This window comes from Pseudophryne corroboree, chromosome 3 (genome assembly GCF_028390025.1).
Source record: "Pseudophryne corroboree isolate aPseCor3 chromosome 3, aPseCor3.hap2, whole genome shotgun sequence".
NCBI classification, from domain to species: Eukaryota; Metazoa; Chordata; class Amphibia; order Anura; family Myobatrachidae; genus Pseudophryne; species Pseudophryne corroboree.
In genome coordinates this window covers 10,179,045-10,194,238 of record NC_086446.1, presented here as the reverse complement: position 1 = coordinate 10,194,238, position 15,194 = coordinate 10,179,045, and the positions used below count along the sequence as shown (strand labels likewise).

The window sequence follows — 15,194 nt, the reverse complement described above, 5'->3', positions numbered from 1 at the left end:
TCACATGAGACTTATCTATAAGTTACATGAACTAGGGCTAGGGAGCACAATATGCACTTGGGTTAGTAACTGGTTAGATAATAGGGAGCAGCGCGTTGTGATAAATGGAACTTTTTCAAATTGGACTGAAGTTCTAAGTGGGGTGCCACAAGGGTCTGTACTCGGACCGCTATTGTTCAACATTTTCATTATAATCTAGCAGAAGGTCTAGAGAGCATGGTGTAAAATTTTGCAGACGATACCAAACTATGTAAGGTTATAAATTCGGCGGAAGACGCTGAGTCTCTCCAGAATGATTTATTTAAACTGGAATCATGGGCAGCAAAATGGAGAATGAAGTTTAATAGAGACAAGTGTAAGGTAATGCACCTTGGTCCATTACTCTTTACAATTGGGAACAAAACAGTAATAAAACAAGACTGAGTAATAACAAATACCTTTAAGTACACACTTTGAATTTATTCGTCTGCTGTGCATTTATAAAATATGTGTAATGTGTAATATGTACAGTATTGCTGCAAACTTAATGCACATCCATCAAGTCATGGGAATTTTATGTATTTTATGATGTGTGACGAGCTTTGATTTTCGTGTAAAACATTTCCCACACTCAGAACAGGGAAACGGCTTCTCACCTGTGTGACTTCTCTGATGTCTAACAAGAGATGATTTCTTTGTAAACAATTTCTCACATTCAGAGCATGGAAATAGTTTCTCACCTGTGTGAGTTCTCTGATGTGCAACAAGAGCTGATTTCAGTGTAAAACATTTCACACACTCAGAACATGGAAATGGCTTCTCACCTGTGTGAGTTCTCTGGTGTATAACAAGATTTGTTTGCTGTGTAAAACATTTTCTACACTCAGAGCATGAAAATGGCCTCTCACCTGTGTGATATCTTTGATGAGATTTAAGAGATGTTCTCTGTGTAAAGCATTTCCCACACTCAGAGCATGGAAATGGCCTCTCACCTGTGTGAGTTCTGTGATGTATAACAAGGTCTGATTTATGAGCAAACCATTTCCCACACTCAGTGCAAGGAAATGGTTTCTCACCTGTGTGACGTCTCTGATGTCTAGCAAGATCTGATTGATGTGTAAAACATTTCCCACACTCACAGCATGGAAATGGTTTCTCGCCTGTGTGAGTTCTCTGATGTGTAACAAGATGTGATTTCCGTATAAAACATTTCCCACACTCAGAACATGGAAACGGTTTCTCACCTGTGTGTATTCTCTGATGTTTGGAAAGATCTGATTTATTTGTAAAACATTTCCCACACTCAGAGCATGGAAACGGCTTCTCTCCTGTGTGACTTCTCTGATGTATAACAAGATGTGAATTTGCTGTGAAACCTTTTCCACACTCAGAACACGAAAACATATCACCTCTATGAGCTGTACTATGTGTAGCAATATCTGATCTATAAGCTGAACATTTCTTATGCAAAGAGGGATCAGAAGATATATCTGGAGAATCTTGATTGATGTCTGCTTGTACTTTAGAATCTGTAGACGTTAGGCATCGCTTAGCGGCATTCCTGCTTGTACATCCGTCTGTTGGGGAAAAAAATATATATACTAAAACAATATATTTTATGGTAGGGTTGTCATTGCATGTTTTCTTGTAATTCCGGTGATGCATTTCCTGTAACGGAATGTCACACAGTGTTGAATGGAATCATCCCCACATTATAGCATGTTGAGCATATTTTTTTATTTACATAAATTTGTATTACACTCACATTAACATCGGACCATATCCTTAAATAAACAAACTCTTAACTACAGAAGTCTAATACGGGCTGATTGCTCCCAATGTATGAGATACACCAGAGTGTGGGGAGGAGACTGGTCAGATCTCTGGGCTGGTAACACACAGTGACATGATGTGAGGGGGAGAGCAGGAGTATAATAGGGGCTGATGGCTCCTGATGTATGAGATACACCAGAGAGTGTGGGGAGGAGACTGGTCAGATCTCTGGGCTGGTATCACACAGTGACATGTGAGGGGGAGAGCAGGAGTATAATAGGGGCTGATGGCTCCTGATGTAGGAGATACACCAGACAGTGTGGGGAGCAGACTGGTCATATCTCTGGGCTGGTAACACACGGTGACATGATGTGAGGGGGAGAGCAGGAGTATAATAATGTCTGATGTATGAGATACACCAGAGAGTGTGGGGAGGAGACTGGTCAGATCTCTGGGCTGGTAACACATAGTGACATGATGCGAGTAGGAGAGCAGGAGTATAATAGGGGCTGATTGCTCCTTGTTTATAAGATACACCAGAGAGTTTGTAGAGGAGACTGGTCAGACCTCTGGGCCGGTAACACACAGTAACATGATGTAAGGGGGAAAAGACGTCTCCAGACCTGTGTCAGAGTTGTTGGTGACTGGAGCGGTGTTGTGCTGGAAACTAGGAGGCCTTATGTAATTCCTTCTCATAGAGTTGAAAGGGTGCTCAATACACAGGAGAGAGACAGGAAGATTCAGAGACTAGTACCAGGTAGGTGACGAGACCTATAGCAGGGAGCGGGGAGTCTTACCCCACCAGTGGTCTTCTCCAAGAACTCCTGCAAGGGGATTTGGGTTTCACTGCACCTGATGGGCCAGTTGCAGCCCCCTGCCTGGGTTACCAATGCTAGTACTGATGATATTAGATGAAAGCTATTAGAAAATAGGATTTTAATTACCAAACGGTAAATAATTTTCTCGGATACTGTGGTCAATTTAGTACCATGGGGGTATAGACTGGTCCACTAGAAGCCATGGGCACTAAAAGAATTTGATAGTGTGGGCTGGCTCCTCCCTCTATGCCCCTCCTACCAGACTCAGTCTAGGAAACTGTGCACGAGGAGACGGACATACATTAAGAGAAGGATAGAGAAGGATAGTGGTGAGATTCCGAACCAGCACACCCAACAAGAGGAAAGCCAAGCTAACCAAACTTGAAACAGAAACAGCAACGACTGAACCAACATTACTTAACCAAGTAACAGTGCAGGAAGGACAAAGCACTGGGCGAGCACCCAGTATCCTCTACGGACTACGAGAAAAGGATTTACCGGTAGGTAATTAAAATCCTATTTTCTCTTACGTCCTAGAGGATACTGGGCTCCATTTAGTACCATGGGGATGTACCAAAGCTCCCAAACCGGGTGAGAGAGTGCTGAGGTTCCTGCAGAACTGATTGACCAAAATGAAAGTCCTCAGTGGCCAAAGTATCGAACTTGTAGAATTTAGCAAACGTGTTCGAATCTGACCAAATAGCTGATCGGCAGAGCTGTAAAACCGAGATACCCCGGGCAGCCGCCCAGGAAGAACTCACTGACCTAGTAGAGTGAGCCTGTACAGATTTTGGACACAGCAAACTTTCCGTGGAATAAACATGTTGGATAGTAAGTCTGATCCAGCGTGCAATTGTCTGCTTTGAAGCAGTACACCCAATCCTATTGGGATCATAAAGAACAAACAGCGAGTCCGTCTTTCTGTGACAAGCTGTTCTTTTCACATACACCTTCAAAGCCCTCACAACATCCAAAGACTTTGAAGTAGCAGAGGTGTCAGTGACAACCGGAACCACAACAGGTTGGTTGATGTGAAAAGCAGACCCCACTTTAGGAAGAAATTGCTGACTAGTTCGGAGTTCAGCTCTGTCCTCATGGAAAATTAAATAAGGACGTTTGTAAGACAAAGCCCCCAGCTCCGACACACGTCTTGCTGAAGCCAAGGCCAACAGTGTGACCTCCTGTAATGGTTCAAACTAGTTTGATTAGAGGAACTGCAGCACCACATTGAGATCCCAAGGTGTGTGGGAGGCACAAAGGGAGGTTGGATGTGCAGAACACCTTTCAAGTACGTCTGGACCTCAGGGAGAGAAGCCAATTGTTTTTGAAAGAAAATGGACAAGGCCGAAATCTGGACTTTTATGGAGCCCAGACGCAGGCCCACATCCACGCCTGCCTGCAGAAAAAACAGGAAATGTCCCAGATGAAATTCCACCGCAGAATAATTTCTGCTCTCACACCAAGAGACGTATTTCTTCGAAATACGATGGTAATGCTTAGACGTTACCGCCTTCCTGGCATGGATCATAGGGGGTCATTCCGAGTTGTTCACTCTGTATTTTTCTTCGCATCGCAGCGATTTTCCGCTAACTGCGCATGCGCAATGTCCGCACTGCGACTGTGCCAAGTAAATTTGCTATGCAGTTAGGTATTTTACTCACGGTTTTTTCTTCGTTCTGGTGATCGGAGTGATTGACAGGAAGTGGGTGTTTCTGGGCGGAAACTGTCCGTTTTATGGGTGTATGCGAAAAAACGCTACTGTTTCTGGGAAAAACGCGGGAGTGGCTGGAGAAACGGGGGAGTGTCTGGGCGAACGCTGGGTGTGTTTGTGACGTCAAACCAGGAACGACAAGCACTGAACTGATCGCAGATGCCGAGTAAGTCTGGAGCTACTCAGAAACTGCTAAGAGAGGTCTAATCACAATATTGCGAATCCGTCGGTCGCAATTTTGATAAGCTAAGATTCACTCCCAGTAGGCGGCGGCTTAGCGTGTGCAAAGCTGCTAATAGCAGCTTGCGAGCGAACAACTCGGAATGAGGGCCATAGTCGGGATAACCTTGTTAGGGATCCCTCTCCTGGCTAGAATCAGCCGTTCAACTTTCATGCCGTCAAACGTAGCCACGGTATGTCCTGATAGACGAACGGGCCCTGTTGCAGAAGATCCTCGCGAAGAGGTAGAGGCCACAGATCTTCGAAGAGCGTCTCCAGAAGGTCTGCGTACCAGGCCCTTCTTGGTCAGTGCAGAGCAATGAGTATTGCTTGAACCTCTTCCCGTTTTATACGTTTTAGAATTTTTGGGATCAGAGGAAGCGGAGGAAACACGTACACCATCTGATAGACCCATGGAGTTGTCAGGGCATCTATCGCCACTGCCTGTGGGTCTCTTGACCTGGAACAATACCGCCTGAGCTTCTTGTTGAGATGAGATGCCATCATGTCGATCTGTGGATATCCCCATCGACTTGTCAAGCACCTGAACACTTCCGGGTGAATGCCCCGCACCCGCTGGTGCAGGTCGTGTCTGCTAAGGAAGTCTGCTTCCCAGTTATCTACTCCCGGAATGAAGACCACTGACAACGCCACAGCGTTTCTTTCTGCCCAGAGAATTCTTGATACCTCTGAAATTGCTGCTCTGCTTTTCATTCCGTCCTGTCGGTTTACGTACGTAACTGCCGTCACATTGTCCGACTGGACCTGAATTGCCTGATCTTGAAGATGTGAGGCATGCAGAAGGGTGTTGTATATGCCCCTGAGTTCCAGAATGTTGATTGGAAGGATGACTTCCTGACTTGCCCATCTTCCCTGAAACTGCACGTCCTGGGTGACTGCTCCCCAACCTCTGAGGCTTGCGTCTGTGGTTAACAGGGCCTGGAACTGGTAGTGACAGTCCTGCAGTGCAAACCGGAGATAAGCCTGATGAGGCGGCCAGATCAGAATATGAAGGTACGCATCCATGAGATCCAGAGACACAAGGAATTCCCCCTCCTCCAGACCTGAGATCACCGCTCTCAGAGACTGCATCTTGAATTTGAACACTCGTAAGTACGGGTTCAAAGACTTGTGGTTCAGAATTGGTCTTACCGAATAGGCTTCGGTACTACGAACAAGTTGGAATAGTACCCCTTGTTTAGTAGATGAGGTGGAACGGGAACAATGACCTGAGTCTGTACCAGTTTTTGGATGGCATGCTGTAAAGTTATACTTGCCTCTTGTGAAACTGGCAAGCCTGATTTGAAGAATCTGTGAGGTGGGAGCTTTTGAAACTCCAGTCTGTAGCCCTGGGAAATAAGATCTATGACCCAGGGATCGTGGCACGAATTTGAACATATCTGACTGAAGAATTGTAGTCGTGATCCCACCTGACAGCCTTCCAGGCATTGCGGTCCACCGTCAGGCTGAAGTCTTTGAGGAAGTAGAGCCTGAGCTCTGTTCCTAAGCACCTGCTGTTGCTGGTTTCCGTGATTTACCTCTTGCGCCGCTGGAGGACGTAAGAGCACCTCTGGATTTGCCTTGAACTTGGCCGTCCGAAATGACTGTAACTTAGAAGCTGACTAAGTCTTCTTGGTTGGGGGGGCAGCGGAAGGAAGATACGTAGACTTACCTGCAGTAGCTGTGGAGATCTATTTGTCTAATTCATCTCCAAACAAGGCCTCTCCTGTGAACAGTAGGCCTTGCACGCCTTTCCTGGAGTCAGCGTCAGCCGTCCACTGGCGTAGCCACAAGTCCCTGCGTGCCGACACTGCCATAGCGGTGGTGCGTGCACTAAGCACGCCTATTTCCTTTATGGCTTCCACCATAAAGTTCGCAAAGTCCTGTATATGCTGCAGGAGTAAGACAACATCCCCCCTAGATAAGGAATCTAACCCCTCAATTAAGTTACCTGACCACTTAGCAATGGCTTTAGTGATCCATGCACATGCAATAGTGGGTCTTTGGGCCACCCCAGCAGCTGTGTACAAAGATTTCAATGTATTCTCAATTTTACGATCAGCCGTGTCTTTCAGGGAGGCTGCACCAGGAACAGGCAATACAATTTTATGTGACAGCCTAGAGACTGATGCGTCCACTATGCGCGGATTTTCCCATTTTTTCCTATCCTCCAGAGGAAAAGGAAAAGATGAGAGCAACCTTTTAGGGATCTGAAACTTCTTAACAGGATTTACCAATGGTTCTTCAAACAGGGTATTCAATTCCTTTGACACAGGAAAAGTAACCGAGGACCTCTTTTTCACATTAAAACAGGATTTTATTTACCTACCGATAAATCCTTTTCTCGTAGTCCGTAGAGGATTCTGGGGTTCCATTTAGTACCATGAAGTATAGACGGGTCCCTTGGGAGCCATTGGCACTTTAAGAGTTTAATAGTGTGGGCTGGCTCCTCCCTCCATGCCCCTCCTACCAGACTCAGTCTATAAACTGTGCCCAAGGAGATGGTCATACTTCGAGAGAAGGAAATACACAGATAGTGGTGAGATTCACACCGGCTCACACATAACAAAAGGAAAGCCAAACTAACCAACTTGAAACGATTCAGCAACGCCTAAACCAAAGTACTTAACCAAGTAACAATGCAGTACTTAACCAAGTAACACTGCAGGAAAACAAAGCGCATAGTATCCTCTACGGACTACGAGAAAAGGATTTACCGGTAGGTAATTAAAATCCTATTTTCTCTTACGTCCTAGAGGATGTTGGGGTTCCATTTAGTACCATGGGTACCAAAGCTCCCAGTACGGGAGGGAGAGCGCTGAGGCTCCTACAGAACAGATTGACCAAACTTAAGGTCCTCAGAGGCCAAAGTATCGAACTTGTAGAACTTAGCGAATGTGTTCGACCCTGACCAAGTAGCTGCCCGGCAAAGCTGCAAAGCCATGACACCCCGGGCAGCCGCCCAGGAAGAACCCACTTTACAGGTAGAGTGGGCCTCAACAGATTTTGGACACGGCAAGCCTGCCGTAGAATATGCATGCTGGATAGTAAACCTGATCCAGCGAGAAATCGTCTGCTTAGAAGCAGGACACCCAATCTTGTTGCGATCATAAAGGACAAACAGAGCGTCCGACTTTCTGTGACGAGAAGTTCTCTTCACATAAATCTTTAAAGCCCTCACAACATCCAAGGACTTTGAGGTAATTGAGGAGTCAGCAGCCACTGGCACCACAATAGATTGGTTGATATGAAAAGCCAATACAACCTTTGGAAGAAATTGCTGACACATTCCGAGCTCAGTCCTATTTTCATGGAAAATCAAGTCTTGCAGGACAATGCCCCCAGTTCTGACACATGCCTAGCAGATGCCAATGCAAACAGTGCGACCACCTTCCAAGTAAGAAACTTGACATCAACCTCCTGTAAAGGCTCGAACCAATCCAATTGCAGGAACTGCAGCACCACTTTAAGATCCCACGGTGCCGTAGGAGGCACAAAGGGGGGTTGGATGTGCAGAACCCCTTTCAAGAAAGTTTGTACCTCAGGGAGAGAAGCCAATTGTTTATGGAAGAAAATGGACAAGGCCAAAATCTGGAATTTTAATGGAGCCCAAGCGTAGACCCACATCTACACCTGCTTGTAGAAAGAGGAGAAACCATCTTAGTTCAAACTCCACTGTAGGAAACTTCTTGGATTCACACCAAGACACATACTTTTTCCAACTCCGATGGTAATGTTTAGACGTTACTCCCTTCCTAGCCTGTATCAGGGTAGGAATTACTTTTTTTCGGAATGCTCTTCCGAGCTAATAGCAGGCGTTCAACCTCCATGCCGTCAAAGTAGCCGTGGTAAGTCTTGATAAGTGAACGCTCCCTGTTGCAGAAGGTCCTCGCGAAGAAGAGGCCTCGGATCCTCCAGCAGGAATTCCAGAAGGACCGCGTACCAAGCCCTTCTGGGCCAGTCCGGAGCAATGAGGATCGCCTGAACTTTTGTTCTTTGTATTAGTTTGAGAATCCTTGGGATGAGTGGAAGTGGAGGGAACACATACACTGACTTGAACACCCACGGAGTTACCAGGGCGTCCACCGCCGCTGCCTGTGGGTCGCTCGACCTAGAACAGCACCTCCGAAGCTTCTTGTTGAGGCGGGAGGCCATCATGTCTATTTGAGGTTCACCCCAACGACTTGTTACCTCCTCGAACACCTCCGGGTGGAGGCCCTATTCTCCCGGATGAAGATCGTGTCTGCTGAGGAAGTCTGCTTCCCAGTTGTCCACTCCCGGAATGAAGATTGCTGACAGCGCCAATGCGTGCTTTTCTTCCCATAGGAGGATTCTTGTTACCTCTGACATTGCTGCTCTGCTCTTCATTCCATCCTGTCAGTTTATGTAGGACACCGCCGTTACATTGTCCGACTGAACCTGAATGGCCTGATCTTGGAGATGTGCCGCTTGTAGAAGGCCGTTGTACATGGCCCTCAGCTCCAGAATGTTTATCGGATGGATGGATTCCAGACTTGACCACTCTCCTTGGAAGTTTTCCCCTTGGTTGACTGCTCCCCAACCTGAGACTTGCATCCGTGGTTAGAAGGATCCAAATCTGAATCCCGAACCTGCGGCCCTCTAGAAAGTGAGAAGTTTGGAGTCACCAGAGGAGTGAAATTCTGGCTTTCGGCGACAGGCGTATACACTGGTGCATGTGAAGAGGAGATCCCGACCATTTGTCCAAGAGATTCTGTTGGAAGGACCGCGCATGAAATCTACCGTACTGTAGAGCGTCGTAGGAGGAAACCATCTTCCTCAGAAGGCGAATGCACTGATGAACCGATACCCAGGCAGGTTTCAGGACATTCCGGACCAACGCTTTCTCCACTGGTAGAAACACCCTCTGCACATCCGTGTCGAGGATCATCACCAGCAAGGGCAGACTCCTTGTCAGCTACAAATGTGACTTTGGAAGGTTCAGGATCCACCCATGATCCTGGAGTAGTCGAGTTGAGAGAGCAATGCTCTGTAACAGCTTCTCCCTGGAAGATGCCTTTATCAGCAGATCATCCAGATATGGAATAATGTTCACTCACTGCTTGCGCAGGAGTAGCATCATCTCTGCCATGACCTTGGTGAACACCCTCGGTGCTGTGGAGATGCCAAATGGCAGTGCTTGGAACTGATAGTGACAGTCCAGTAGAGCAAATCTTAGATAAAAGATTTCTATAAATTAGAAGATCTTATGAAAGCAGAAACCCGCCACTGGTGGGATATGGTCACTACAGAAATATATTAAAAATAAGAAAATTCCCAGAGGTCTCAGGATCTTTAAAACATTATCTTTTGTTGAGGATCCCATATTAAAATCTAAATGGGACTCAACACTAGATGACTGCTCATTTGCTCTGATGGAACTATTGGTTAATTTCCCTAGAGAAAAAACTCTATTACTTGCACAGGAGATTGAAGAAACTAAGAAACGTCTAAATAGTTTCTCTGATCATCCACAATTCCAACATAATGATTCCAAGTTGAATCATAAAATAGAAATATATGAAAAAGAAGTGATCGATGGTAAAAACAGGAAATTAATGAGGGACACTGAGGATTATAATTTGACAAAGTTCGCAGTTACAATAAGAATTTTCAATTATCAAACAGAGGGAGATCTAGAAGTACATCTAATAAGATACCCTTTAGAAACAGGAGTAATCACAACAATAGGATGCCCAACAGAGATCAGAAGTCTCAGTCGGAGAGATATTATAACACCTCCACTACATCTGGACATGATTACAGACAGACCTTTTCCAACAAAGTTAGTCTAATTGATTCATCTGTAAGGCCTAAAACTTTCATACACACACATTCTCCGTCCAAAACTGGACAGACAGTAAACAACTCTAGTCATCATTTTTTAGAGAAAGATCAGAGTCTCTTAAAATACAGACTCCCGTATCACACACACAGTCGTTACGATGTCCTCAGAGTAGACTCTCCCAAAAGAGTAAGGGAAGAAAGTCCAGAGGATGCAGAGGAGGCGTCAGGCTACAAAGAAAAAAAGCGAGATCTGAGATTGTAAGCCAAACAAACATCTTTAACCTGTCCTCCTTACAAATTAGCAAATCAGAGACCCAATTATTAGCTAAGGGTCTCAAGTATGCCCCCTCCAAACCACCTACTTTTTTCAATCTGTTTGTGGAACTGAATGCGTATATACGCACATTAACATGTAAGATATTTCGCTATTAAAAACCTGAACAAACATAAACAGGAAGGATCACCGATCATATTGGATGATCAAGATAGAACCAGCTTAAACATGTTAGAATCCTTACTTCTTGAGAACAGTCCATCTACATCAATGATACAGATTTACAATCATGAACGTACTAATGATCGTTCTCTCAAATTTAGGAATAAATCCCAATTTTTTCCCCAACACCATAGGAGTCCTCCTATTGACATTTTTTATAGAAAGACACTGGATGATTTCAATAACCTGTGCCAGCGAGAGCTGAAGAAATTCAAGTACAGACATAATCTTTCTGTCCAGGAAAGATCTGCTCTACAGAAACTTTCCAATGACCCCTCCATTATCATCAAGTATGCGGACAAGGGGTGTGTGGGGGGGGGGGGGGGGGATGGTTATACAGAACACTGAAGACTATCTAACTGAAGCTTACCGTCAGTTGAATGACGAGATCACCTATATGAAATTACCCAATAATCCTACATAGGACTATCATAGATTATTAACCAATCTAGTTAAGGGGGCCTTAGATAAGGGCACCATCACAATGGAAGAACTTCGATATTTAATTCCCGCTCATCCTATTATCCCCACTTACTATCACTTACCTAAGATTCACAAGTCACTCACTGCACCTCCTGGGCGTCCCATAATTTCTGGTGTGGGGTCCCTCACTTCTAATTTATCACATTTTGTTGATTATTTTTTACAGCCACTTGCCACTTCTTTACGTTCTCATATCAAAGAGACCACTTTCTTTCTGAATACCATGACTAATATTAATTGGAAAAGCACTTATTTCTTCATGACCTGTGATGTACAGGCATTATATTCGAATATTCCACATCACAAAGGTATATCTGTTCTGGAAGCTCACTCGATTGATCTTGAATTACAGAAATTCATATTGGATGCAATAGCCTTTATACTCTCACATAAGTATTTCATCTTTAATAAAATAAGAATTTACTTACCGATAATTCTATTTCTCGTAGTCCGTAGTGGATGCTGGGACTCCGTCAGGACCATGGGGAATAGCGGCTCCGCAGGAGACTGGGCACAAAAGTAAAGCTTTAGGACTACCTGGTGTGCACTGGCTCCTCCCCCTATGACCCTCCTCCAAGCCTCAGTTAGGATACTGTGCCCGGACGAGCGTACACAATAAGGAAGGATTTTTGAATCCCGGGTAAGACTCATACCAGCCACACCAAATCACACCGTATAACTTGTGATCTAAACCCAGTTAACAGCATGATAACATGAGGAGCCTCCAGAAAAGATGGCTCACTACAACAAAACCCGAATTTTGGCAACAATAACTATGTACAAGTATTGCAGACAATCCGCACTTGGGATGGGCGCCCAGCATCCACTACGGACTACGAGAAATAGAATTATCGGTAAGTAAATTCTTATTTTCTCTGACGTCCTTGTGGATGCTGGGACTCCGTAAGGACCATGGGGATTATACCAAAGCTCCCAAACGGGCGGGAGAGTGCGGATGACTCTGCAGCACCAAATGAGAGAACTCCAGGTCCTCCTCAGCCAGGGTATCAATTTTGTAGAATTTTACAACGTATTTGCTCCTGACCAAGTAGCTGCTCGGCAAAGTTGTAAAGCCGAGACCCCTCGGGCAGCCGCCCAAGATGAGCCCACCTTCCTTGTGGAGTGGGCATTTACAGATTTTTGACTGTGGCAGGCCTGCCACAGAATGTGCAAGCTGAATTGTACTACAAATCCAACGAGCAATAGTTTGCTTAGAAGCAGGAGCACCCAGCTTGTTGGGTGCATACAGGATAAACAGCGAGTCAGATTTTCTGACTCCAGCCATCCTGGAAACATATTTTCAGGGCCCTGACAACGTCTAGCAACTTGGAGTCCTCCAAGTCCCTAGTAGCCACAGGCACCACAATAGGTTGGTTCAGGTGAAACGCTGAAACCACCTTAGGGAGAAACTGAGGACGAGTCCTCAATTCCGCCCTGTCCGAATGGAAAATCAGATAAGGGCTTTTACAGGATAAAGCCGCCCATTCTGACACGCGCCTGGCCCAGGCCAGGCCAACCTCATGACCACTTTCCATGTGAGATATTTTAACTCCACAGATTTAAGTGGTTCAAACCAATGTGACTTTTGGAACCCAAAACTACATTGAGATCCCAAGGTGCCACTGGAGGCACAAAAGGAGGCTGTATAGGCAGTACCCCTTTTACAAACGTCTGAACTTCAGGGACTGAAGCTAGTTCTTTTTGAAAGAAATTGACATGGCCGAAATTTGAACCTTAATGGACCCCAATTTCAGGCCCATAGACACTCCTGTTTGCAGGAAATGTAGGAATCGACCCAGTTGAAATTCCTCCGTCGGGCCTTACTGGCCTCGCACCACGCAACATATTTTCGCCAAAAGCGGTGATAATGTTTTGCGGTTACATCCTTCCTGGCTTTGATCAGGATAGGGATGACTTCAACCGGAATGCCTTTTTCCTTCAGGATCCGGCGTTCAACCGCCATGCCGTCAAACGCAGCCGCGGTAAGTCTTGGAACAGACAGGGTCCTTGCTGGAGCAGGTCCCTTCTTAGAGGTAGAGGCCACGGATCCTCCGTGAGCATCTCTTGAAGTTCCGGTTACCAAGTCCTTCTTGGCCAATCCGGAGCCACGAATATAGTGCTTACTCCTCTCCATCTTATAATTCTCAGAACCTTAGGTATGAGAGGCAGAGGAGGGAACACATACACTGACTGGTACACCCACGGTGTTACCAGAGCGTCTACAGCTATTGCCTGAGGGTCCCTTGACCTGGCGCAATACCTGTCGAATTTTTCCCAACGGTTTATAATCATGTGGAAAACTTCTGGGTGAAGTCCCCACTCTCCCGGGTGGAGGTCGTGTCTGCTGAGGAAGTCTGCTTCCCAGTTGTCCACTCCCGGAATGAATACTGCTGACAGTGCTATCACAGGATTTTCCGCCCAGCGAAGAATCCTTGCAGCTTCTGCCATTGCCCTCCTGCTTCTTGTGCCACCCTGTCTATTTACGTGGGTGACTGCCGTGATGTTGTCCGAATGGATCAACACCGGCTGACCTTGAAGCAGAGGTCTTGCTAAGCTTAGAGCATTGTAAATGGCCCTTAGCTTCAGGATATTTATGTGAAGTGATGTCTCCAGGCTTGACCATAAGCCCTGGAAATTCCTTCCCTGTGTGACTGCTCCCCAGCCTCGCAGGCTGGCATCCGTGGTCACCAGGACCCAGTCCTGAATGCCGAATCTGCGGCCCTCTAGAAGATGAGCACTCTGCAACCACCACAGGAGAGACACCCTTGTCCTTGGTGACAGGGTTATCCGCTGATGCATCTGAAGATGCGACCCGGACCATTTGTCCAGCAGGTCCCACTGGAAAGTTCTAGCTTGGAATCTGCCGAATGGGATTGCTTCGTAGGAAGCCACCATTTTTCCCAGAACCCTTGTGCATTGGTGCACTGAGACTTGGCTCGGTTATAGGAGGTTCCCGACTAGCTCGGATAACTCCCTGGCTTTCTCCTCCGGGAGAAACACCTTTTTCTGGACTGTGTCCAGGATCATCCCTAGGAACAGAAGACGAGTCGTCGGAATCAGCTGCGATTTTGGAATTTTGAGAATCCAATCGTGCTGCCGCAACACTACCTGAGATAGTGCTACACCGACCTCCAACTGTTCCCTGGATCTTACCCTTATCAGGAGATCGTCCAAGTAAGGGATAACTAAAATTCCCTTCCTTCGAAGGAGTATCATCCTTTCGGCCATTACCTTGGTAAAGACCCGGGGTGCCGTGGACCATCCAAACGGCAGCATCTGAAACTGATAGTGACAGTTCTGTACCACAAACCTGAGGTACCCTTGGTGAGAAGGGTAAATTGGGACATGAAGGTAAGCATCCTTGATGTCTAGAGACATCATGTAGTCCCCTTCTTCCAGGTTCGCAATCACTGCTCTGAGTGACTCCATCTTGAATTTGAACCTCTGTATGTAAGTGTTCAAAGATTTTAGATTTAGAATCGGTCTCACCGAGCCGTCCGGCTTCGGTACCACAACAGTGTGGAATAATACCCCGTTCCCTGTTGCAGGAGGGGTACCTTGATTATCACCTGCTGGGAATACAGCTTGTGAATGGCTTCCAAAACTGCCTCCCTGTCGGAGAGAGACGTCGGTAAAGCCGACTTTAGGAAACGGCGAGGGGGAGACGTCTCGAATTCCAATTTGTACCCCTGAGATACCACCTGAAGGATCCAGGGTTCTACTTGCAAGTGAGCCCACCGCGCGCTGAAATTCTTGAGACGGGCCCCCACCATGCCTGAGTCTGCTTGTAAAGCCCCAGCGTCTTGCTGAGGGCTTGGCAGAGGCGGGAGAGGGCTTCTGTTCCTGGGAACTGGCTGATTTCTGCAGCCTTTTTCCTCTCCCTCTCTTATGTTGAGAGGCGACCTGGGGT

The 15,194-nt window shown here is 46.3% G+C and overlaps 2 protein-coding genes across 3 annotated transcripts in view; both read right to left on the bottom strand.

Moving 5' to 3' along the window:
• The window catches only part of LOC135056951 (zinc finger protein 850-like), a 155,141-nt gene that overhangs the window by 100,478 nt on the left and 39,469 nt on the right, over window positions 1-15,194 (bottom strand). The gene's annotated exons all lie outside the window — the stretch shown is intronic.
• LOC135057010 (oocyte zinc finger protein XlCOF6.1-like) overlaps window positions 328-15,194 on the bottom strand; it is a 54,307-nt gene continuing 39,440 nt past the window's right edge. For both annotated transcript variants that reach the window (XM_063962868.1, XM_063962869.1), the window contains exon 5: window positions 328-1,556. In XM_063962868.1, the coding sequence (XP_063818938.1) occupies window positions 538-1,556 (1,019 nt within the window). In that variant the 3' untranslated portion in view covers window positions 328-537. The remainder of the gene's footprint in view (window positions 1,557-15,194) is intronic.